This window comes from Adiantum capillus-veneris, chromosome 28 (assembly GCF_014529385.1).
Source record: "Adiantum capillus-veneris isolate H3 chromosome 28, ASM1452938v2, whole genome shotgun sequence".
In the NCBI taxonomy this organism is placed as follows: domain Eukaryota; kingdom Viridiplantae; phylum Streptophyta; class Polypodiopsida; order Polypodiales; family Pteridaceae; genus Adiantum; species Adiantum capillus-veneris.
In genome coordinates this window covers 50935508-50962277 of record NC_140958.1, presented here as the reverse complement: position 1 = coordinate 50962277, position 26770 = coordinate 50935508, and the positions used below count along the sequence as shown (strand labels likewise).

Below are 26770 nucleotides of genomic sequence, written 5' to 3'. Positions count from 1 at the left end.
ATTGGCCAGAAGACAAAGGGATCCAATGAGAGTGTAGTTTTAATTACCTAAAGCTCTCACAAAAGGGGAAAGGGGGACACATGTCACAAGGCTATCATTTATGCTCCTCAATTATGATTGACTAAGCTTGGAGAGGTCCAATGGGAAGCCAGTAAGAGGATTTAGCAAGAGGGGTTGACCAAGATGAGAGAGGGGGCTGATTTGTGAAGGCATTATCACACACACACTCACACAATCTCATGTGTGGAGCAAGAAGACTCTCTCTCGCCTTCTCAAGCTTTAATGGAAAGCTCATCGTCTACTCCAAGCTTGTGAGAAGGGAGGCCTACACCAACAACTCTTGGCTCTGTGATGCAAATCCAACAAAGAGCCAAGCTTCAATGCATGCTCATCTCCTCTACCATGCTAATTACTAAGCTATGCTAAGCTTTTATGAGTGATTATGTGAGGAGATATACTTCTTTCTCGTAAGATCACTCCTTCTTTTTCTCAATCTACTCTCATACCCTGCTAACTCTCACCATATTCGAAGGTGTGTGAGGTCTTGGGTCCGAGACCGTGAGGGAATTGATGTTGTGTTTTTTAAGTGTTTGCTTAGTGCTTGATGTTACCATATACATGTGGTAGTGATGTGTGTGAACACACTAGGACTGCCGGGGCATTTTTTCCCTCTTTAGGAGTTTTTTTCCCTCGTGCATTGTATATACGCCCATTCATTATAGGGCTATCTATCTTTCCATTGCACACTAAGTAACACACTCTCAGTTGTGTGCCTTGAGCTTTCTTCATCTTCTCTAAGCTGTGTGCTTTTCTCCGCTACCCTAATTCCAATAATTGGTACCAGAGCAGGTTGCGTCCTCCCTGGCTTAGTCTCCAGCAACTCCAGCACATGCCTTCTCACTTTCTCCAATTTTTGTGAGCTTTGGCGAGCATTCGCAGGTCGATTTTTTTTTTGGATGAGCTCGTATAGCTCAGTCTACTCAGATTTTTGATTCGGGCTCATTTTGGCCTTCATTTCCACTACAACTAGGTCTACGCAGGCAATTTTGTCATTTTGTGCAGAATTTTTGTCGGCACCAAATACTTCATAACAGGTCCCATACAGTCTATCGCGGGTTGTGCTATATAGCACGTGCTAGTCTCACTCAGTTTCTCCACATTTCGGGCAATTTTCACATCAGTTTTTCTAGGCATTTTCCATGGCTGACAACAACACAGATGTGTTCAAGATGTTTGCTGCTGAGGACAGATTGGATGGGGACAATTACCTTATGTGGGCCTATATGATGCAACATGTTCTTGTGTCAAAGGGCATCTGGAATATTGTGCAGGGCATTGATGTACGTCCTGGTTCTGAGGATGTAGGCGATGTTGAGGATGCTGCAAGGACTGCTATTGTTAGAGTTGTTTTGCCTACAGGGCAGATAAAGCTCGTTGGGATGTAAAGGATACACAAGCTCATCTGCTGATTGCTTTATATGTGAAGCGCACGATTACTCCTCACATTCGTTTAGCGAAATCTACAAAACAAGCTTGGGATATTATAGCAAGTCTTTATGCAAGACGCGATGAGGCTAAAATTGCTTTGCTGCGTAAAGAGCTAGAATCGAGGATTATGCATGAGGAAGATGATATGAACACTTTCCTTGCTGGTGTCAAGGATATCAATGAGAAACTTATCTCTGCAGGTGAAGTCATTTCAGACAGTTCCCTTGTGCAGACTGTTCTTGATGCCTTGCCAGATTCTTACCAAACTTTTGCTAGTACTTGGAGACTTATGACCCAAGGAAATCTTTAAGTTGTCAAGTTTGATGCATTATGCACATTGCTGTTGCAAGAGTCACTTTCAAGAAAGAATAGGACTAGACAGCGTACAATTGAATAGGCTTTATTGCTTCTCAAAGAAAGGATGGTAACAGTAATGCAGCCACTTCTTATGCTTCTGTTGTGAGTGGCAAAACTTCTATTCCTAATGCTTCTGCTGGCAGCAATTCGTCTGGAAATTCTGGTGATAAAGGCAAAAAGAAGATGCGTTGCCATTATTGTAAAGCTAATGATCACTTGATCAAGCAGTGTCCTAAGTTGAAGGTCAAAGAGGCTAAGAAGAAAGAGGGCGGGTTCATTGCAAATGTTGGTTCCACAACAAATGCAGCCATTGTTGAGTCTTCTAAGAAAGGAGACCATGATGCTGATGTTGATGCAGAATGGGCTTTTAGTGCAGAGTGCACTTACAATCTTCTTGTCCATGATGCATGCATGTCGGTTGCTACAGATTCACATGTATGGTATTTCGACAGTGGTGCTATAAAGCACATTACCTCATATCGTGAATTGTTGACCTCTCTCGAGTCTGTCCCTCATGGGAATATTCAGTCAGTTGTGCCACCGATGCCTCTTATCATGTTCAGGGAGTTGGAAAGATTGTGCTTACTGCTGCAAGTGGCAGTTCTTCACACTTGTTGATGCACTTTATGTACCTGGGATCAAGAAGAATCTTTTGTTTGTATCTACACTTGCTAGACTTAGACTTATAGTCAAATTTGTGGAGGACATATATACGGTTTATGATCTTAGTTTTGGTGATGAAATTGTTGCATCTGGCCTTTTGTGCCATGGGTTGTATAAGCTCACTTTGTATGACAAAGTGTGGATAAAATTTTGCAAATGTAGTTGCAGATTCAAGGGTTGTTTCAGATGCAAAACTGTGGCATGCACGTTTTGGGCATCTGAATTTTGCCAATTTGCTGCGTTTGTAGAAATCTGATATGGTTGCTTCTTTGCCGCCTCTTGAAGCACCTGTCAAACATGTTTGTGAAGGCTGTATTTTGGGTAAGATGCAGCGTTCAAAGTTTCCAAAGGATGGTTCGGTTTGGGTCACATGCAGGTTGCAGCTTGTGCATAGTGATGTTTGTGGGCCCATGCAAACTCCATCCTTGGGCAATTACCTTTACTTCGTGACTTTCATTGATGATTACTCCGGGCATGCATGGGTATTTCCGCTTAAAGCGAAGTCCGAAGTTTTTATATGCTTCAAACAATTTCTGGCTATGGCTGAAAATGTCTCCAAATGTACTATAGACACCCTCCGTTCCGATCGAGGGGGGGAGTATATGTCTCATGAATTTAATGCATTTCTGGCTAGTCGTGGGATAAAACACCAATGTACAGTGCCTTATACGCCTCAACAAAATGGTGTAGTTGAGAGGAAAAACAAGTCACTTATGGAAATGGCACGATGTATGGTCAAAAGTCAAGCTTTGCCGCATTCTTTTTGGCTTGATGCCATCATGTGTGCCACTTATGTACTTAACAGGTGTCCTACGAAAGCTTTGCAGTCTATTACTCCATATGAAGCATGACATGATAGAAAGCCTTCTATTGAGCACATGCGTGTTTTTGGCTTTTTGCATATGCTTTGGTGCCACAAACAGAGCGCAAACAATTGGATGATAAGGTTGTCAAATGTATTTTTGTTGGTTATAGTGTTGAAAGCAAAGGTTACAGGTTGTATCATCCGCAAACAAAGCGTATTCTAGTTTCATGGGATGTAGTGCTTGTGGAAGATTCTGTTCAGCCCTTACCGTCATGTACTAGAGACAGTAATGTAAGCTCACATGACATTTATGACACTTTGTTGCCTCTTTTCAGTGGTGGAAGTTCGAATGTAAATTCCAATGAGGCAAATGTACAGCCTATGGGGGTTTTCAAAAATGTTACAGATCAGCCTATTATTGATGCAGATGTACATGATGTACTTGATGAGGAAAGGGCTGAAAATGAGCAGGCTAGAGGTATGCCAAAAATGGCTGGTGCATACATTGCATGATAGTAAATTGGATGCACCTTTGTCTAGTCGTACTCGTTCAGGATCTCGCCATGCATCTTATGCATCAGATTGTTATGCTTTGGCTAGCTTACATGATGTTGAGGAGCCTCTCTCTTAAGATGAAGCACAGAATTTAGAAAATTGGATGGCTGCCATGCAATCAGAATATGATGCACTTATAGAAAATGACACATGGACTTTATGTTGCCTCCTGGCAAAAAGTCCATTGGTACAAAGTGGGTTTACAAGTTGAAATGCAAGCCAGATGGTGAGGTTGATCGCCATAAGGCTCGACTTGTTGCAAAAGGCTATGCACAACAAAAAGGCATAGATTATGAAGAAACTTTTTCTCCCAGATGTTGTATGACTATTGTACGTTTTCCATGTGCATCCCTTCGTGAGAAAGTTATGTATGAATCTCATGCTCCTCCCTACGCGGGGCATAGAGGCATTCAACCTGTAGAGACATATTTCTATTGGCCTACCATGAAAAGTGGACATACAAGAGTATGTTTCAAAATGTGTAGTATGCCAAAAGACCAAGTATGATAGAGGGAAGCAATTTGGATTACTCCAGCCATTACCCATCCCAAATTCACCATGGAAGAGTATATCCATGCATTTGATCTTTGGATTACCCAAGTCTATCCATGGGAATACAGGAATATAGACAATAATCTACAGGTTTAGCAAGCAAACACACTTTATTCCTGTCAAAAAGACTATGAAGGCACACCAAATGGAAACTCTCTTCATATTACAAATTTTCAAACACCATGGATTACCAACATCCATCGTGTTAGATAGAGATCCTAGAATGACCATTAATTTTTGGAAAGGTCTCTTTGAAAATCTAGGAACAAGATTGAATTTCTCTTCGGCCTATCACCCACAAACGGATGGCCAAAGTGAGATAGCCAATCTACTAAAGACCTATGTTACATAAATAGATCAACGCTCACAATGGGAAAAGTACTTACCTCTTGTAGAGTATGCCTACAATAAATACCGTACATTCTTCTATGGAAAAATCACCTTTTGAGATCATTGAGGGAAGACCTAAAAGTCCCTTGTTACTCTAAGTACATGGGAAGATCTTCGTTGCCGATGAGTATAGCCATGACCTACAAGAATCTTTTCAAAAGATTAAGGAGGCTACATCCATATCTCAACAAAGGCAAAAAGCTGATGCTAACAAGCACAGAAGGGCCTTAACGTTCAAAGAAAATGATTGGGTCTTAATTAAGTTTCCTAAGGCTCGATTAAGGCAAACGACGGGCAAAAATGCTACGGGCCATCAAAAGTATTATGCTAAGCTAGCAAAAAGATACTATGGTCCTTTCCAAATTTTGAAGCCTATCAATGAGACGGCTTACCAACTCGAGTTGCCCAACCATTGGCTCATACACAATGCTTTTCATGTGAGCCTACTTAAGCCCTACAAAGGAGAGCCACCAAGTGAACCAATTATTGAAGACATTCCCAAAGTCGGAGACCAAGAAGAGGTGCTACAACCCGAAGCTATCCTTCCGCATGAAGACAAGGTACTACGACATGGTAAGATTATCCGATGGTATCTTATTAAATTAAAAAATTATCCTTTTGAAGATGCTAGGTGGATGCAAGGAATACAACTTAAGGATAGTATGAACCGTACCAATGCTTACAATGCTACATTAGAGTAAGAAAATGTACAAATTTCTTTTAAATGACCAATGTTTTTGTCTTATAAGACTAGATCTCTTTATATTGTGCACAAATTTAAATACTTTGCATGCTTAGAATCATTCTTGTGATGACAACGTCTCTCAAACACCAAGTAGAATTTGTCACTCTACTTGGGAGAATGAAATGGACTAAAGAGCAGACATGCTTGCGGCAGCTATGTCTCCCAAGCACCAAATGGATTAGTCATCCATCTTGGAAAGATGATGTAGGGTAAAAAGGGATCCTCTACCCGCTAAGTAAGATTGACTAATGAGTAAGGCTTTATCTCTTCTACCTCATAGTCGAGGACGACTATGATTTCAAGAGAGAGGTAATGCCATAAAATCTAATATCTAACCAACCCAAATGATTTTCTCATATTAAACTGATCATTTAATGTGGGAGAATAAATGGGAACAAGGGTTAGGATAGGGTTAGGATATAGACATGTGCTTATAGATCAACCTCAACACGGGGCCAATGGTAAAGGGGCCCAAATGAGAGATGGTATGTCAAAGAGCAAGGCTAACCAATGGAGCATAAAGACCTTAGGGTTAGCTTCATTGAAGACCTCCAATAGTTAGTGTTAAAAGTCCTTTGACCTTAGGCAAGCTAGGGTTGTGCTTGAGGTGGGAACCCGGCCCAAGCTTGAGGTGCTTGTCATGCTTGAGATGTTAGGGCTATACTTAAGGTGAGAACCCAGCTCAAGATTGAGGGGCTTAAGGGCCAAGCTTGCGATGAGAACTAGGCCCAAGGTTGAGGGGCTTGAGGTGGCACAAAAGTCAAAGCAAATCCCTACAAGGAGGGGGCGAGCCATGCAAGAAGGGGGGTTGGTTGCTTGACCACTCTCTCCCCCAAAAGGGCACCCCTTGCCCAAGAGGCAAGTAGGACACGTGTCAAGCCCCTAGCTAGGCTACCCTCATGGTGTGCCTAAAGCCTATTGGTTGGCCACCCAAGGGGTCCAATGATAAATTAGTTAATTTAATTAATTGTTTTAGCATTTATCAAGCCCTCTCTCTCAAAGGGGAAAGGGGGACACTTGTCCCAAGGCTACCCTTGTTGCTTGGTATGACTCTTGCTTGTCATTGGCTAGGCTTGGAGGGGTCCAATGAGCTTCAAGCATGAGCTACAAGGGGGGGTCGACCAAAGCAAGTAGGGGGCCTACTTGAAGGGTATACTCTCCCACACACACACACACACACACACACACACACTCATTGTGTGGTGTGCAAAGTGCAAGAGATCCCTCTCCTTTTCCAAGCAAGTAGAGAGGTTGAGAGCGTACACCAACACTCTTGGCTAGGGAATGCAAATCCAACCAAGAGCCATGCTTCAATGCTTAAGCTTGCCATCTTCTCCATCTTCATTACTATGCTATTATGCATGCTAGCAAGAAGAGTGATGATAGGTGAGGAACTAATTTTTTCTCCTCTTCCTCTTCCCTACCCTCATTCCCTGCTAGCTCTCTCCACCTTCGAAGGTGTTTGAGGTCTTGGGATAGTTATGCTTATGATGCATAAAGTCTTCCATCTTCATTGCATCACCTAGGTCACAAGGAACACAAAGATGTATTGTAACAAGTCTCTCTTGATGGGAGAAACTATAATACAAATGCCTATTGGAGGGGGGACCGGCTCCACATAAATCGGGTCCTCAACTGTTGTCATGTTCTCTAAACTCTCTCTCTTGCAAAAGTATTGTGCATGCCAAGTTAACTAAATACCGTGTTTATGTTGCTACCATCAATTACGCTCACCCGCTATGCTCACAAAGTAATTTTATAAAAGCACTTCTCTAATTTCCGCTACTTTCAAAGTTAATAGGCCAATTCCATTACATGTAAAGTGTTGAGAGTGTCCAAAGCCATATAGTTTGGAGGTAAGACCTACACTATTTTCCTTCCATTCGTTTCGATCTTTATGAGCCCTATGTAGTTACCCAATGCAACCCATATTAGACTCCATGATCAAAATCCATGCTTCATCATCATGTAAGCTTCAGCTTACGGGGGTATCTGTTGGGGTAAGCCTTAGAGTATAGTGACACTGAGAACAAACCCTTAATCCCAACATGCACCATTTATGCATATAGTCACACTTTTTCCACGGAATGCATATGCCTTACACATGCTACTCATTCCTTAAACACATGCTACTTGTGACAGCTCATATGGCCCCTGCCATTACCATTTGTGATGCATACCCATCCAATCATTGATTCCAATATCCCACCTCGAGCCTAAATAAGGCCACTTATCTGAAGCTTGTACACTCTATCATTCTAATCAATCAAGGGAATACATTTCGTTGCATTGAGTACAATATCTCTAATCTACTCACTCCTAATTGTTATGAAGCTCTCATTAGGATGAATGCCTCATTGGTCTGTCCACCATATGCAATACATAAAATGACCAAGAGACATCAATATTGAATCGACAACCATAGCCATAACTATAACCACAATCAAACTGATAATCATAACCATAGTTGATATCTCAATTGTAATCATAACCATAACCATAGCTAAAACAAAACCATAACCATAACAAAGAGCCAACATGCTAACCATAAACAAAACCATATGCAAATTCATTGAAAATCATGCCAATAGCCATAGGTACGAATAGTTTTCTCAGAATTTTCTATCAAAGCTGATCATTTTCTCTAAAGCTTGTGCCACTAATTTACTATTGATTGCAAATTTACCCAAGTACTCTTTTTGCGTGTGATTCCACATCATTTTGAACTCAAAATTACAAGGATATAATTTTTTAGGGATACTGTGATTAACATATTCATAGTTCTTGAAAGCATTTCTTGAGAAGACTTTTCTTTTGGACATAAACATTTTATTGAAAATGGTAAAAGGACACATATGTGTCCTATTTTGGTAACAAGCTATTGTTAAGGACTGTGGCAACAGATTGAAAACAACATTTTTGGCCTTTTTATGGTGGTAATTTAAACTCGGTTTTGTACACACATGCATATCTACGTTAGGCATCTCTTTGGCATTATTGGCTTCAAATCTCTAAAGCTCCTCAGATTTTGAGGAGAGTTTTAACCAAATGATCAATGATCAATGGTTTGCTTCTAACATCAGGCTCGAAGGAGGTGGGTAATCAAGAACATGGTCCTCTAGGTGAAACAAACTGTAAAGCGGGCTTGTCTTCCATTTTTCTTTTAGCCTATTGAATTTAGGAAAAGCGTGTCTTAGGTCATAATCGTGTCACTTTCAAAAGGGAAAATTTTGGTTGAGAGATAGAGTAAAAGAAAAAATCCCATCTAGATTTTGAGAAAGTTTGTGTTAAACCAGTACAAAAATAGCTGGAATTTTCAAATTTTATTTTGGAGAATTGGTAAATGGGAAGTATGCATGGTTTGCCCCCGTCCGGAATACTCCTTTCAAAACCCTTGGTCTCGTAGAATGAGAATTGAGACTCCCCTTTAACACTAGCCTAGGGCAAGTGGATCATCAAGAGCAAAGGTTTAAGAAGGTGGAAGCAGAAAGCTTATGGAGGTGCTGGTTGTGGGTGCTCGCAAACGCAGGAGGTGCTACTCGTGCCGCTACCTTCTTCATTTAGGTTGTGCTCATACCGCGCTCTGCTGAGATGCTGGAGCTGCACAGGTACAAACATGTAGACTGGAAGCCTTCCCCAGTTGTGGCCCTGGCTGCAAGTATTGATGGAACTGCAATAGCTGCCGGTCGTGGCAATGGGTCCATTGAAATTTGGAGTGTTTCGCCAGGATCAGTTGGATGGCATTGTGTGGTGGTTAGCTCAACTTAACCCATGGCTTTGCTTTTCTTTTGCTTTTTGTTTTCCAGTTTCGTGTTGTTGGGCCGAAGTACGATCAAGTAATTGGATTGCGTCAGCTCTGAGTTGGGAATGGTTTGAGGGAGTCCTCTGGGTAGATATGTTTCCATTACATCCTATCGATGGATATAAGGGTCCATTTTGAGATCCTGCAAATCTTATGTTGAGCACGCATTGCCAACAGTTGGCATGATTTATTTGATGGATTGGTCACAGAGCCCCATCTTGCATTTCATATCAAACAAATAGACCACGCAATTCTTGTCTCAGCATTGCTGATTATGCTGGCTCTGAGTCTTTCAAGTCGGTTAAATTCATGTAACCCATCACCTTTGCTGCAACACAATAAATTCCTTAAGGAAGCTTCTTAGAAGCGGTGGCAGAGCTTGATCGGAAATGGAGGCTGCACTTCAAAGTCCGGTTGGCCCATTTATGCCCTTACAGTCAACGCCCTTACAGTCAACAGGCCATGCGACAGAAAATTATTGTTCTAAAAATTTAAAGTGGAAGGCTTGGGGTTTGAATGCCTCATAGTGTAGATGGGGAAGCAGGTATTGGAAGGCTTTATGAGTGGTCAGTAGATCATGTTGCGCAGGTCTGCAATGGATTTGGCATTACTTACTGTGAATAAATGCAATGTATTGGGCTGTTGATGTGAACATAGTCTGCATGTATTGTCTTTTTGATTGTTAGTCTGGCTGCAGACAATTCCAGGAAAGAAGGGTGCATCTCTGTCATGTCTCTTGTGGTGTCCCTCGAGAGGCACAAGAAGGGGTCGCCTGTTTTCTGCAGGTCTTGATGGGTTCATCACAGAATGGGATTTGTCGACACTGCAGACAAAGGTATTGAAGTGACGATCTTAAGCATGTGATCTTGTTTGTTATCTAATGCAAGATGAAAACGCTGCTATCTGATGGAAGTGGTAGCTGTGTTTTATTTTGAACTGTGGCACGTGCCTTCTTTAACCGAGCCCCATTTAAACTATTTTTTCTTTACGGTATGTAGGAAGTTCTAAAGTCCTATGGAGGATCGGTCTGGCAAATGGCTCTTGAACCTTCTCCTACATTTACTGGGCCTGAAGGTGTGTCTGGATCACATAGCCCTGAACAGAGTAGCTCTCTCAGTACAGATAGTAATAGCGATAGTGATGACGGCGAAAATGTTAGTGGCAGCAACGATGAGCAGGGAGAACTGAAGGTCGCTGTTGGTTGTGATGACGGCTGTGTGCGGCTATTCACAGCTAATGACGGGGAAAGCTTTGTTTTCAAGAAATCTTTTCCACGAGTTCAAGGTAGTCAATGCCGTTCATATGAGACTTCCCTCTCTACTAGCAACTTCTACACATCTCTGTGTGTAATTCATCAGATTTGCAAGTCTGATATGACAGGTCGAATATTGAGCGTAGCTTGGAGCCGCGATGCTGGGCGAATCGTTTCAGGTGGATCTGATGGGTAGGGATTTAATATTTGAGTCTTGAGCCAACTTAGGTCCTAATGTTGTGTTGTGTCAATATGGCAGCCTGCTTTAACGTTCCAGAAAGCTTACAAAGGTTGTAACATATTTACAGGTGCATAAGATGCTGGGATGTAAGACAGTTGCGAGAGCTTTATAGAATAACTGCAGGGCAAGGAGGTGCCAGCAATGGGGCAAGTCTCTGCATATGGTCCATCCTAACTCTTTGGTAATTTGAAGGAGGTTCTTGAAACTTTCAAGTCATTATTATTTTTTAACAGTGCTTGAAGGAGTTTTGTCAGAAAGGGGTATAGGCTGTTAGGCTGCAGGCTTAGGCGTATAACTATTATGAGTCATCAAGATTATCTCGTTGTCCATTATTGCTAGATTGATTTAGAAACCCCTCGTTTTACCTGTGTAGAAACTTTTTGTATTTAAACCTACAAGGGGCTTCTTAAGCTATGTTTTTGCTGCACTTAAATTTTAAAGGGAGTTTAAAGTTTCAGTACTCAGTCCTTTACATTGAGAGGGGTAGGACTGTTGATTCAATCTTGGAATGTCTCAGCATACCCATATTTTTTGTGTTTGCAGGGATGGGACTATCGTGAGTGGAGACAGTTCTGGAAGTACTCAATTTTGGGATGGAAAACAGGGGACACTCTTGCAAGCACATAGGGGGCATACAGCAGATGTTCTTGCTTTAGCTGCGGCTCCTAGCCATCGGTCTGTGTTTGCGGCAGGAGCTGATGGGCTGGTGAGAGATTGGACTTGCTCAAATGGCCCTACATTCCTCTGTGAAGCTTGTAGGATGGTCGTCAGCCTGAACTACTTTGTAATAGCTATCATTGTTGCTTGCAGGTTGTGCAATACCAACTTGTCTCTGAAAGCAGAGTATTAGCTGATGCCACTAGGGAAGGTGATCTAGATGTTGGAATTGGGCTTGGTGCAAGGTGGGTTTTTGTGGGTAGTAAACGGACTCACACACACGATGTGAACGCTTTGGTAGTGGCTTCCCCTCCAGTCTCAGGTGGATGTCGAACACTTTTGTTTTCATGCTGATCTTGGTTTACAACTCTCTGAGGATTTATTCTGATTTAGCAGAGCATTCAGTTGATCTGGACAACAAGTCAAAGCTGGTGAAGGAAAGGAAGAAGCTGAAGAGATCTTGGGTTGAGCAAGACCAGGCAAAATCAGGTCAATCAGGAGTAATCTCCATGCTCGTGTCTGGTGGGAATGATGCAAAGCTTTTCACGTATCCAGCTAATGCTTTTCTTGCTTTTCATCCTCACGACGTTTGCTTTGCGCCCCAACGTACACCCATAACACTTGCTTTGGGTTCAAAGTCTCAAAGCGGACTTATAATGATGGCACAACATGAACATCAAGTGGAGCTTTGGAAAATCACCATAAATAGTGTCAGCAGGCAGCCATCTTCCCCCCCATCTGTTGCTACACAGAATGCTTTAAGCCCTCCTCTTTCCAAGAGGAAATTGCATGAATCCACAGGACAAGAGAGTAGGAAGAGGATGGCAAATGGACATGTGAAGAAGGACAAGGCAGGAATGGGGAGGCTATCAAATGGACCAAGTAATGAGTCTCCTGTTCCCAATCCTTTGAGTCACACAGGCAAGGTGAAGGGTTCTCCGCCAGAGTTGCTTGCAAGGATCAAGTGCAAGTCAGTAGAAAACATAACCTGCAGTGCCATATCTGATACAGGCCAATTTGTGGCAATTTCTGATCAAATGCAGCCTAGACTCTATGAGTTGGAACAGCGGTGTACAGCAGGTACAAATGGAGCTGGAACATGGATTATAAAGAAAAGAAGGCTTCCACAAGATATCCCACCTGCTCACAGCATGGTTTTTTGTGGATCCAGTCGTCTTCTGCTAGCTACCCGGGGCAATGCTGTTTGGGTAAGCTTGTGGTGCTTGGAATGCTTACAATTAAGATGTAAAATTCGTCTAAACACCCTTCTCTTACTATTTTTAAGAGTAGTTTTTGAGGGTGATGCTTTGTTTCAGGTTGTAGATATTGTGAATGCTACCACCCTGCACCAGTTTGTGGTGGAAAGGGATAGTCTGCAGCAACATGTGGATCGGCTCTCTCCCTTGACAAGCATGTGCGCTAGCGCAGACCAACAGTGGTTAGCCACAGCAGACAGCAGAGGGAATGTTTCTGTATTCAATCTTGAAACATTTAGGTAAGTCTGCACGCCAGTAATGCTTATTAAGTATCTGTTCAAGCTGGATGTAATGGCATACTATCAGAGACATGGGCCTTTAGTTTTGGGATAATTTGGTGTTTTTGGCTGGTTAACATTAAAGGTCTGTGCTGTGATGGACATGTGAGGTTATTGTAGAATGGCACAGGGACTGTCAATTGTAGGTGATGAAATCCGTGCTTGCTAAATGCTGACAATGGGTTCAAGGTCTCTACTATTATCCATATTCAGGGGCAGCTCGCCCCAAGTCTTAAGTCTTCTCCCCACTCTTTATTATTCTCCCTCCCTCTTTTGCTTAAAATCACAGTAGGCAGTTTGGATGGTCCAACCAGGAGCATCTTGCTCCAGCCTCCAAGTATCTTCCCTCTCTCTTCATTCTGTAAGTGTAGTGTGAATTGCTGCTTCTCGGGGCAGCTGTTGCCACCTTCACTGAGTACTGGTCCCTCTTCACTGTTGCCCTTGGAGATAAATTGGTGCTGCTGTTTGAGGTGTGCACGTTGCTGGGGACCCTGACCATTGTTGATGGCCAGGGGTTTTTTTACTCTTAATAGGGGAAGTTTTTTCCTTGCCCTTTTTCAGTTCTTTAGTTGCCCTTGTGGCTGGTTTGTATTAGTTTTTACGGTTCTTTTTCTACGAGCCAGCTTTGTATAGCTGTGTATACTTGCCCCCCTTGGATGGGCACCATTTGGGCGTCCGGAGGGCTCCTCCAAGCAGCGGAGGAAGGCCGCCATGCTTTCTTGAGTTGATTGGCATGCACCATTACGCTCCTTACAGTGTCTCAGGGCCGGATTACTTGGCAGTATTTTCCACTTCCGTGGTTAGTATTCTATGTCTGCTACACCACCTTGAGCTTGGAGTCCTTGTACATATGTTTTGATTTGTACGGCTCCTTGAGGATAGGCCCAAGCATTCTCAAGACCCACAGTTGTTAGTAATACAGACTTATCACACACACAGCAGAGAGAGAGAGAGAGAGAGAGAGAGAGAGAGAGAGAGAGAGAGAGAGAGAGAGAGAGAGAGAGAGAGAGACCTTGGACATAGTTGATTGATTTTCCACTATGACGAATGGTTCCCCACCTATAGTAACCATTGTACTTCCGACTACAATGGCTGCTTAAGGGGGAAAAAATTGCAAGTGCTCTACTTAGCCTTCTTCACCGAATGTCTTCCATCTTGGTTGGAGATCTTTACCCGGCATCGCATGCTCCTATTTGAGCATTGGCCGCTCTATGCAGTGTAGAGGAAACCGCTTGGAGAGGCTCCTCGGTCTTGCTTCAGCCAGGCTTGTAGCGAACCCTACAAGCACAAGGCCTTCGAGTTGTGGTGGTGGTTGGTATTTGTGGAGGAGTGGAAGTTTCTCGCCCTGGTGGAACTATGGTAAAAATTGCTAGGCAAGTCTACTTTGTTTGTTTGCTTTTTGTTTTGCTTCCTTTCAGCTTGCAAATTCCTATTCCTCTGTATATGTGCATGTGTGAGCTGGGTTTGTGTAGAGTTGGTTTTGCATGCTTTGTTTTCTTCATACTTTATCAACCAACTTTGGGGTGAGTGTGTGCATGGGGTATGTAGTGTGTTCTTGTGGGTGTAAAGTTGTGAGTGAAGTTCGTTTTTATAGTATCTTTCTTTCATTTGGTTTCCTTAGTTTTTTATTTGCTGTTATCTTACCTTGTGTTCTTGCCTTCTTTGATTCCTTGTGTTCTTCATATTGGTTTCGTTTATTGGCTTGCCGCTCTGCTTTTGACTTGCTCTACTAGTTTCTACATGAAGTTTCCAAAACTGTTGTTCCCCGAGGCTCCGTCACTGTCTTCCTAGAGTTCCCTCCCAGCTCTGGTCTGCAGGAGCTACTTTCAACAAGTGGAGGTACTACCCTCGTTAATAGCTCCCTGTCAACTTGAGTGCAGGCCTATGGTATGCATCCTGTGACATCCTCTTGCAATTTCTTGGTGATGTCGGTTGTCTCTTCTCCCTCGTCTTCATCATTGACTATTGTCTTCCTTCTCGCTATCCATTGCCTATTGCTGTCAGGTTCTACGAGTTGGCGGGCAATGCGTGACGTTCATACTCTTGCCATTACATATTTTCCTTGTCTTTTCATGGCTGGAGGCTTCTGATAGTTCCGTTTTTTGATTCGCATTAGAATCTTGGTGGAAGTGCTTATTGTTCAGAGGTTGATGTCATCCTCTCTCCACTTAGCTTGCTAAGGTCCCTTTTACTCTCGCTAGGAAATGTTTTACTTGGCTTTCAATTCTTATAGTTACCATGTGGCTAGTTATTTTTGGGTTTTACACTTTCCAGAGTATTGCCTTCATGCTTGCTTTGTAATCAATGATGGACTTGCCCTTAGAATCGACACCGTTTAGGGGCCGTGAGTGACTTTTCAAGTAATAGAAATCAATCTCCCACACACACACACACACACACACACACACACACACACAGAGAGAGAAATGAAATGAAATGTTATATTAACGTCTTCAAAAGGCCAAAATGACCTATGAGACCAATCAATTACAAAATAGAGAGAGAGAGAGAGAGAGAGAGAGAGAGAGAGAGAGAGAGAGAGAGAGAGAGAGAGAGAGAGAGAGAGAGAGAGAGAGAGAGAGAGAGAGAGTGTGTTAGTTTTTGCTTGTGTTTCTTATGTTTGATTTGAGTTTATGTATGTGTGCTTGGATGTGAGTTTTGTTTGCATTGTTTTTTGTTTGCCGTTTCTTTTTTCTCTTGGGATGACTTTGATATCCTCTCTATGGAGGCAACTTGATGGGTTTGGGTGGATGAGAGCCTCTACTCATAATTTTGGACCTGTGGATTCCTCACATTGATACTCTCCTTTTGAGTCATCCTCGCCTTGTTGGTTTTCTACGTTGACCTTGTTGGACCCTCTTTTTGTGGTGCTTTTAGAGGCTACCTGGGGGTTGACCCGAGGTCTCCTCGCGTCTTCTGTTGCATTTATCGGTGGTGCTTTCTTCCTTGGTTGGTGATTGCTTTTGTCACAAACGGGAGCGCATAACAATATAAAATATACTTGGATAAAGAGAACTTGCCTCTGATTACTGAAGCCAGAGAATATAGAGAGAAATAGAGAGAGGGAAAGAGAGACAGAGAGCGAGAATCTTGACACAATATTGGGTCCAGAAGATGGGTTGGTCTCCCCCTTTAAAGTATCTTTATTACTGGGGAGAAGTCTATACAAGCACTTGAACCGAACGTACTACCTCGTTTGTTCTAGAATCAGACTTGATGGTTCTCGAAAGCCTCGGCTTCCTATTCCTAGGGCAAAACCCTATTCCAAGGACCTCCGTTCCTTATTTTGAATCCTCGATAATCAAGGTTCTTGCCTCTCGATCTCACCTTCCAGACTCGGGGCACGGCATTCCTGCAACTCTTCTCCGACTAAGCTCCCAGAGTTCTTTTCTTGTAGAACAACTCTGCTTTCTTGGACGCAAAGTCCTACCTTGCAAGGTGGAAAGGTACGGAGTGTACGGTACGTAATCAGTACGTAAGGTACGTACTTCTGTACGGATTGGCCTTTAAGGTACGTGACTAGTACGTAACATTTGTAACAACAAAAAGAATAGTGACTTTAGCCTTTTTCAGCCTATACATACTAGGAACTACATAGAGTCTAGACATAGATACTATTTCAAACATCCATTAGATACAGCTTCAATGTCCATTAGATACTGCTTCAAATGTTATCCGTACTTAACTCTTAGAATACATCACTTAGTCAAATTTCAATAGCACTAAACATGAGTCACGATTGCGAAAAGTTAAAACTTAAAACTTCAACATACCATGATACTGGAATCAAAATACATAAAACATCAAGAGTCAAGATTGAGGGTTGATTATCAATCCTCATACAAAAATGGATACATCATACTATAGTGACCAGTCTAGACTACCATAAAAAAGATAGAAAAATGGGAATACACTATATAATACAATAAACTTTTAGTCCATTGCCCAATGGCAAGATGTCCCTTTAAAAAAATAAAATAAAAAAAGTGAAAGGAAAAAAAACCGAACAGTACCTATCCGTACGTACGGAACCGTACCGTACAGTTGTACCGTACTATACGGATCCGTACGTACGTACGGATGCAACCTTGCTACCTTGGGAATCCTCAAGAGTCTACCACTCTCAGATCCGTGAATCTACCACTCTCAGATCCCAACTCGAGAGTCTACCACTCTCAGATCCGTGAATCTACTCCCAAACTTAGGGTGCGAAATCCTTCGGTTGATCTGGCTCTAGTTCCTCAGAGCGCTTTTTCTCCTACAGAGGCTCATGGCTTCCTTTGCTCGAGTAGCTCTGCTCCTACTGCCTCGCGAAGAGCAAGTACACCTGCAAGCAAATAATTAGAGATCACAACATGAAAACAATACCTTTGAAGTTTCGACGCTAAAACACAACTTGATTCTCGAAAAGCGATTCCCCGGAAGAGTTCTCGTTGCAGAGAATCCTCTCTTCCAATTATAGACACAGAAGAGGTGTGCTTTCAAGTTCCTCCTCATAAATCAGCCCCGTCTATGATGTTCATGGGCTGAAAACAGAGAAAAACAGCAACTTGTTGCAATGGAAACTCTCTCCGTAAGCACTTCTTTGGAATGGAACTTGTCTACTGGCTTTTGGCGACATTTGGTACACTTGGGGCAACCCTGGGCATCACTGGCAACGTCTTCTTCGTGGCTGAAATTCTGCAGCAGCCTCCTTTGTCCACTAGCGTTGGCCTTTCTGTGTTTCTGTGAGAGAGAGGGTGGCCACCAACATGAATAGGGAGGCAACCTGACAAAAATAGGGCCAAGGGAGAGAGCGCCTAGAGTAGAGAGAGATTGCTTTTGTTTCTGCCAGAGAGTGGGGGCGCCTTGATTTGTAGCTTTATTTTTGCAGATTCTGCCCACTTCCCAAGTGGGCGGCCGACCAATCTTGGCCGACCAATCTTAAAAAAAAAAGTCTGAACCTGTCCAATAACTCAATAAAAACTTATAAGCTGAAATCTATGCTTGCACAATCACAACCCAGGCGTCCCTGGATGCAACTCCATGCATAGATGCAATGCAGACATAGACTTCCTTGCGTGAAAGCATCTGCTTTTCCAGAAAGCAATCCGCTTTCTTAGAAAGCATCTGTTTCTCCTCAAAGTTTCCTCTAAACCCATCTTCATTCAAGTGCTTGCTCATCCTTGTGCACAATTCTAACACAGTTCGGAATTTCCTCCTGACTATGGAATATTCCCTTTTCGATGCCTCCGTCACCCACCTTGTGATGCATCACGAATACCCATCATCTAGTGCCTTCCTATTGAACTTATGGTACAATATGCTTCGCGATGTTGTATGTCACCTAGCCTATGACGCATTAGAGATGTCCGCTCTCGGATGGTCGAATACTTCTTCCGGACGCTCCCTGTCACCCATCCAATGTGATGCATTAGAAGCACCTGTTCTTGGTGGTCCATATTCTTGTTCACAGTGCTCTCGTCATTACTCTGAATGACGCACTATAAATATTTGTACTCGGATGTCTCTAGTGAGAAAAACTCTCACATAAAATTCCAATAATTCATTTAGATATTATTTTTCCTAGTCCCAAGTGAGAAAACCCTCACTCATAAATCCAATAATTTATCTAGAAGTACCTAATCTAGCAACATCCCTCACACTTATAAAGAGTCTACCTCAACTGTAGAGGTGCAATTGAATTGCCCGAGGAAATCGAAAAAGTTCCAAATCTTGCTCAATGGTGAGCTGAGTTGGTCTTTTCTCGAAAGAGAACTTGAAAATTCAATTAAATAAAAATTCAATAATTCAATAATTAACCTTACCGGTTTGAAAGTAGATAGGGTAGTGACCTCCATTAGGAGAAATTTATGTCCTTCCTCTAGTGCCTCGAGGATATCTTTTCACCAACCATCAATCTTACAAGTTACGCAGGCAACTCGTCATTCTCGTCTTTTCAACAGATCTGAAGTTTTCTTATTTGAGAATATGTTAACTTAATTCTGTCTTCTCAATCTCGAGAAGAATAATCTCTCTAGAAATCAATCTAGGTATCTATCCTTATGCGTAATCTTGCGTTGTTAGTCTTGAGGATTTCAAACCTCTTGGTTCCTCCCGCATAGGGCATGTTCAAATCATAGAGCATGCATCTCGTGTGAGCATTGCTTCCTTCGGCAAATAGAGTCTACCATCTCATTAGAGAGAGAGAGAGAGAGAGAGAGAGAGAGAGAGAGAGAAGATCCACATAGTACTGGGTCCAAAAGTTGGGTTGGTTTCCTTTGTAAAAGTATCTTTATTATTGGGGAGACGTCTATACAAGCACTTGAATCGAACGTATTATCACGTTCGTTTTAGAATAAGACTTGATGGTTCTCACAAGCCTCGGCTTCCTATTCTTAGGGCAAAAGCCCCTTCCATGGAACCTCCGTTCCTTATTCTGAATCCTCTATAATCAAGGTTCTCGCCTCTCGATCTCACCTTCCAGACTCAGGGCATGTCATCCTTGCAACTCTTCTCTGACTCTGTTCCCAGCGTCCTATTCCTGCAGAACAACTCTACTTTCTTGGATGTGAAGTCCTTGGGAATCTTCAACTTTCGGATCCCAACTCGAGAGTCTACCACACTCAGATCTGTGAATCTACTCCAAAATTCGGGGTGCAAAACCCTTCGGTTGATCTGGCTCTAGCTCCTCAGAGCGCTTTCTCTCCTATAGGGACTTGTGACTGCGTCTGCTCCTACTCCCTCGCGAAGAGGAAGTACACCTGCAAGCAATCAAATAATCCTCAAAGTTTCCTCTGAAATTTTCATTCAAGTGCTTGCTCATCCTTATGCACAATTCTAACACAATTCAAAATTTCCTCCCGACTATGGAATATTCCCTTTTCGATGCCTCCGTCACCCACCTTGTGACGCATTAGGAATACCAATTCTTTCCTACCTAACTTACGGTACAATCTCCTTCGCGATGCTCTGTCACCCATTCTATGACGCATCAGAGATGTTCGCTCTGGGATGGTCGAATACTTCTTCCTGATGCTCCTTGTCACCCATCCAATGTGATGCATCAGAAGTACCCGTTCTTGTTGCCTTACAAATATACCCGTTCATTATGCTTCCGCCTTACCTTGAATGATGCACTAGAAATATTTGTACTCAGATGTCTCTAGTGAGAAAAACCTCACTTAAAATTCCAATAATTCATTTAGAATAATTTTGCCTAGTGTCTTAAGCAAGAAAACCCTCACTTTAAATCCAATAATTCATTTACAACTATTTTTCTGTCAGATAAAGCTAATTTAGCAACAGCTTTACTGGCTTTGGTGCCGACTCCATTGGCCGCCTCTTTTTGTGGTGCTTTTGTGGTTGCCCCCATTGAGTCTTGACTTAGCACTTCCCTGATGTTTACCTTCTTCTCCTGTATGGGCACCTTCTTGTTTTGTTGTTTGGTTTTCTTGGTTTTTGGTGTTTGCATGCAATTCCCTTACTGCAAACCTTGCAAGTAATAGGCCCTACATCGATTCACGATTGTTGGTCTTCATTGAGGTGCAGAAGTTTCTCAACTTGGCGAGTATTTGATATAGGTTGATGCGCGTGTTTGCTTTTGCCTTCTTGTTTACTTGCTTTGTTTTGGTTTTTCAGCTTGTATTCCTTGCTTTGGTTTATTGCATGTGTGAATATGTGTGTGGCGAGTGTGTGTAGTGTTTGGTTTTTGCATGCTTTGTTTTCCTCACGCTCTGAAATCTGATTTTTGGGTGGGGGAGTGTCTGTGCGTGCGCATATTGGTGGGCGTGTGGGTGTGGGCAATGCTTTTAATGCATGTTTTTGTTTGATTGCACTATTGGTTCTTTATTTTCTGTTTTCCTCGGTGTGTTCCTTTTCTTTGATTTTTTGTATTTGTATTGGTTGAGTTTGTTGTTGTTGGCTTTCTGCTCTGCTCTCTACTCGCTCTACCATGTTTTTATATCAGGTCCCGTACGGTCCCCCCCCCCCCCCCCCCCCCCCCCACAAACACACACACACACACACCAAAAAAAAAACACCCCCACATCAATCTTCCCTCCCTCCTCCATTTGCCTGCTGTTGGTGTCTGTGCAACTTGCACTGTGTTCCTGATTTTGTCTTCTTTCCTTTTATCGCAGGTCTTGCTGATTGAACGCTTGTTATATCTGCCTGTGCTTATTTCCTTTGTGTGCTTGCTTGTGTTTGCATGTCCTGCATGTGTCTGTGTGTTGTTTGTTGCTGCATGTGTGCGTGTATGTTTGCATGATCGCTTGCTTGTGCATGTTTTTGCTGTTTCTTTCGTTGACACTGATGGGCGGCTGGGCATTGGTGGTAGCCATAGGGCAGTTTGGGGGTGGGAGGTCTCAGCCTCGTATTCAGCTTGTCTGTGCAGGTTGAAGAGCGTCACAGCCTTGTTGATTGCTACCGGGAAGGCTGCTGTCTCTCCTCTGGAGTTTGGTGCAGAGTCTTTTTGTAGCGGTGATGTTCCTTTGGCCTTCTCACCAGAGTTTGGGTGGCCTGCTTTTATTTCAGCTCTCTACTACCTTCTTCCCTTACTTCCCTGCTCCCAGCTTTTGAGTAGTATCGGCCGTCTTTGTTAACTCTGTTTCACTGGCAGTTTTTCCCCTAAAGTTTGTGGTTGTTGAATAGCTCAGGGGTTTTTTTACTATCAGATCCGTTATATTATGTGTGCCTATGGGCTAATGTAATTGGATCATGTAATACAAAGGGGTACCAAGCCCCCTCTTTTTTTATTTAAATTTTATTAGAGAGAGAGAGAGAGAGAGAGAGAGAGAGAGAGAGAGAGAGAGAGAGAGAGAGAGAGATTCATTATCATCCTCGGAGGTCAGACATGACCCATGGGACCGAAAAAATGGGCATACAAAAGCACTCCTCTAACAAAGAGGGTGTCAAATTTACAACGGCCAAGGCAAGTGTTGCAAGAAAGAAAAGCGAGGGGGAGGAAAAGTTGTTAGGGGTGTTTACAGAAAAAATGCAACACATGTTGCTTATGTGATAAAGGTGACTATGGGAAAAAAGAAGGGGGGGGGGAGTATCCAAGAGAATACTATGGGGCTTTTTGTGCCCGAAACTCCTCAATGATGGCTCTACCACCGCGGTAGATGGCCCATTTACCTGCAGCCCGTGCTTCTCTTACTTTTTGCAACTCTTGTTTCTTCATCTTGAGTTGCATGGGCGTAAGAGCTTCACTAATCCAGATGGTTGTACCCTTTAGAAGGTGAGTTTGTTTTAGGAGTGCCGTGCGGTCCTCTTTGGTTTTGAAGACAAGGCTCCCTTGGTTGGTGCGGTGGTCACGGTGTATGCACTCGATGGTCGAGGTATCGAACTTGACGGGTTGGATGGACTCGTTGAGCTTGACTAGTGTCTCAGGAAAGTTGTCACCCTCTTCCCACCAAGTGGAAGGCAAGCCACCAATGCGAACGGTCAATGCAAGACCTTTGTGACGGCGGCGCTCTTGCAAGCACTCCTCCACTTTGAAGGAGACAGTGGCAGCATTCTCTTGGATTTGAGTGGCTAATGAGGCCACATTTTGGGTAAATGTGTGCTCTACCTCCTTGGCCTTGGCTAAAATGAGATCTGTGTCTGCTTGTTTATGAGATTCGAGAGATTGGAGTCGGGCTTCGAGGGCGGTGAGGCGCATTTTGAGCTCGGCATTCTCTACCTTCAACTCCTTCAGTTCGGCTTGGATGCGGTCCAACGGATCCACCCGAGGGGGGAGCACAAAGGAAGGAATACGTCTTGGTGTCGGGGGTGCTTCTTTGCGTTCTGCCATGGAACGTATAAATGCAGATTTGTTGTACGTCGATTATCCTTTCACTGCGCGGGAAACCTTCCTTGTGGTAAAAACTTGACTGGCGGGATCTTGCCGACTACAGAGCAAGGGATCTGCCGACTGCAGAGCGGTGTAGCAAGGTCGCAGGGTAGCGGGGTCGACGGGGTCTCAGAACAGAGCAGAGTGGGGTACACAGAGGGTCGCAGAGCATAGCGGGTTGCAGGGCTGCGAGGTTGCTTTGGCGAGGTGGGTGGGCGGAGCTATCGAGCAGCCATGGGAAGCCAGGTGCCGCCTTCGCACCCAGCAGCTGCTGCAGGCAGGGTTTGGGTTCGACGAGAGAGAAGAGCTGCTGCAGAGTTAGGGTTCGACGAGAGAGAGAGAGAGAGAGAGAGAGAGAGAGAGAGAGAGAGAGAGAGAGAGAGAGTTCTGAGCTTTTATTTTAGATTGCACTGGAATGTTCCACCATTAGATGGCAATTATGTGACGGCTACATGCTTTCATCCAAGGAATAGCGACATTTTATTGGTAACAACAAACTCCAATATTTTGTACATGCTCCATGTGAGCATGCGAAAACTAGGAGAGTGGTCGAAAGATAATAGCCATAAGCTTCCAAGATCCTTCTTGGAATTTCCTGGCGGAGTACAAGGGCTTTCTGTATGTCCTTCGGAAAAGGGGACGATGGCAGTGGCATACAGCTCAAAGTAAGAACTTTTTTGAAACAAGCCAACGTTAAAGCTTTTTATGTGTGATTTTTGTTTTGATTAGACAGCTGTATTGTGCAGGGCAATGTGCTTGATTGACTTTCAAAAGCCTGTTCCAGAAGATAAGTCGAGTGCAGTGCCAGATTTGAAGAAGGGCCATCTTTCTAATGGGAGGGATTCTGTTTCCAGCAAAAGGGCAGTGTTGCAAAATGGAGGGAATCACCCATCAGATAAAAATTTTGTTTTGGTGCCCTTTAAAGATCCAGTTTTGTTTGCTGGATATGTCAGTGATAACTCTTTTTTGGTGCTTGAAAAGCCATGGCTAGAAGCAGTTGGTCAGTTGCCGCCGCCAGTTTATAGACACTTGTATGGGACATGATGAATGTAATCTGAGACACGCTTTCATTTGTTGGGATGGGAGGGTTGGAGGTTTGAAACCTTGTCGTGTGCAATGCTCACAGCCAACGCACTACAACAGAATTGCTCTACTGAACTGCCTAAAATCAGCAGTTGCAGGTGGCATGAAGAGGAATCCCTAAACCTGTTGTCAACAGCGTTCTCTCATGGTGTTTGGTGCTTCGCTAACGAGTCCTTTGCAAATAAAGGATTGGCTCGGACATCACCTATGTATATCTTGAACAGCTAGGGCTCGTCGCTTTCTCTATGCCAATAGCTCCTCTCGATGTAGAAAGGCTGGGTGCATGAACCCTGTATTTGAAGTGCTTCCTTTATTAACTTCTGGAATTTCAGATGGAGCTTATTTATGTACAAGCTAAGTGGGTATAGCTCAAGTTGAGTTGTGTAAAGAAAGAAATTTTGCGGTGTTAGTGCTATTGCATTGTGATTTGGGAGGAGTAATTGAAGGTGTGTTTTCTCCTTTTTGTAATGCTGGTTGGACTCTGGCTGTTTTGTTGTAATCAAAATGATTTAAGATCGTAGAGTGTTTCAAGAAATTGGTACAACGTTCTGGCACCGGGGTTACTTTTGGTTTGGTGCCTCTTACGTAGGCAGGTTGTTATTCTGTGTACTTGTGTAAAACTTCAATTGGTCACGGTGCAACGGCGTGGTACCACTTTTTCCACATGATAGTGATGTAGGAGGCCATGTGATATGTAAAGAATTGATGCTTCTTATGGCTGCATGATTGTTGGAAATTTGCGCGTGCGAGGGTTGCAGAGACAATATTAACTCAGGTTTTCTATCTTGCAAACATAACGAACTTCAAATGAATTTGAATGTGCAGTAAAGACCTCACAGGACAATGGATTGTAAATTATAGATTTTTAAATTTCTAGTGATCATCACACCGTTTAAAATGTTACTTTTTCAAAGATTTTTGTTTGCACTACTGTACGGTACGAATGCCCCTTATTTACCTAGGCAGCCACTATAGCCTCGTTATGTATTCAAATGAGCATTGGGGGAGGGCTTCCTAGAGGAGTGGGCTTGGCACACCATTGTGCCAATCCACAAGTCGGGACACCTTGGATCCAAGGAACTGTAGGACTATGGCCATATGTGGTAATATTTGAGGCTAAGCTCAGTTCATATGGAGAAAATGAGGGCCTACGAGCTCCCGGCCAGGCAGGATTCAGGTGGATCTTCTCCATCACTGACCACATCTTTGTTTTGCATTGCCTCATTGATGGGGCAAAGGTGCGGAAGAAGAAACTCTATTGTCGCTTTGGGGATTTTCGCAAAGTGTTTGATACAGTCCCACGAGAGGCTCTTTGGGTGGCTTCAAAATTTTGGGATACCATCAAAGACGATATATGCCATCGATGCTCTCAACAAGAAAGTGATTGGGAGAGTTCGTTGTCCAGGTGGCCTGTCAGAGTCTACTGGTAGCACCATTGGTGTTAAACAAGGATGCTCCCTCTTCCCGAACCTCTTTGGATTCTACATCGACGAGATCTTTGATTACATCTTACGAGCGGGAGTAGTAGCAGCTAACCTACACCCACCATCAAATCTTTTTCTCTTGCTTGCATAGAATGGCCGTCTTCGATGCCAACATTTTTACCCTCAGGAGCCTGCGAACAGCTTGCATGGAGCACCATCGGATCTGTCCTCATTGGACCAGCGGTAACTCTCCTTGTCTCAAAGGCGATGTGTTTGAGCACACCTTCCTCCCTCAACTCAAATTTGGCATCAACCTTTCCCCGATTGTCAAAGGGCTGGCCTCCTTATCCTTTGCAGGATCTCATGCTACCATCACCGGCATCGAAGAAACTGTTCTGGTCGGTGTTTTTGCTTCGAAGTTCAGCTCTTCATCATTTTCTTGTGAATTGTATATAGCTATCATTGACTTTTGTCATATCAATTAGTCTGCATCAGACGCTCTTGTATCATCTGGTTCCTCCAAAGTTCATGAGTAGGTAGCTAAGAAAGAATTTGGTTCTCAGACAAGACTTCTGTTTTTGTGCTTCTTAGCAAGGCCACTAATATTATCTTTGAACCTCTACCTCTACAAAAGAAGTAAAGCTTTCTGTGCACCCCCTCTCTCTCTCTCTCTCTCTCTCTCTCTCTCTCTCTCTCTCACGCACACACACACACACACACACACACACACACACACACACACAGCCTTCATTCACTAGTTCGTAAGGTTGCCATGTTGGCACGGTAGATGATCATACCCTAGTTCACCCTTGCTAATTCACCCACCCCTAGCACCCCTAGTTCATTGGACGATTCGGCGGCTGAGATTAAAGCTGCTTTGCCCCTCCAAATCTGGGCCCTAGATCCCCTTTGATCCATACCCCTATGTCATATAGTGATGAGGGTGGCAAACAACTCAAAGTAAGAACTTTTTTGATTACGCACTCTTAACTTGTCAGCTAATCTCACTTACACCCTAAGAGAGTTTCTATTGGTTTCACGAAGGCAATAGCACTTAAAATTTAAGCGGATGATCTCTATTGTGCAGGGCTATGTGCTTGATTGACTTCCAAAAGTGTGTTCTGGAAGATAATTCTAGTGCAGTGCAAGATTTGAAGGAAAAGCCAATCTACCAGTTCTAGCATGGTGGATACACACGACTTCCATATGTCATAAGTTGGCAAGGGTGAGGCTCACTAAAGGCAAGAAGACCCTCTGTGACCTCAACACAAAAACTTGGAATGCTCTCATACCATATGAAGTGGAGATGTTGATAGATCGAAGGGAGCAATTGGAGTAGGAAGCCATTTTCAGACTTATGTAGAAATAAAGGGTTGCTTCCAATGCTTCTCCAAGTCAAGCTCAATCA

At 43.3% G+C, this 26770-nt stretch overlaps 1 protein-coding gene across 3 annotated transcripts; it reads left to right on the top strand.

The window, feature by feature from the left end:
- Positions 1-8945: 8945 nt before the first annotated feature.
- On the top strand, positions 8946-24366 carry LOC147420441 (WD repeat-containing protein PCN-like). Of its 3 annotated transcripts, none has more exons than XM_086505011.1 (12): positions 8947-9087; positions 9164-9305; positions 10055-10192; positions 10356-10641; positions 10738-10801; positions 10918-11031; positions 11394-11556; positions 11661-11829; positions 11904-12715; positions 12824-13002; positions 23260-23520; positions 23602-24366. In XM_086505011.1, the coding sequence occupies exons 1-12, from the start codon at positions 9050-9052 to the stop codon at positions 23897-23899; spliced, it is 2664 nt and encodes an 887-aa protein (XP_086361137.1). In that variant the 5' UTR covers positions 8947-9049; the 3' UTR covers positions 23900-24366. The 3 variants fall into 3 exon arrangements, with proteins under 3 accessions (XP_086361138.1, XP_086361137.1, XP_086361136.1); XM_086505010.1 differs by having other exon boundaries at positions 9164-9308; XM_086505012.1 differs by lacking the exon at positions 23602-24366 and having other exon boundaries at positions 8946-9087; positions 9164-9308; positions 23286-23514.
- The last annotated feature ends 2404 nt before the right edge of the window (positions 24367-26770 follow it).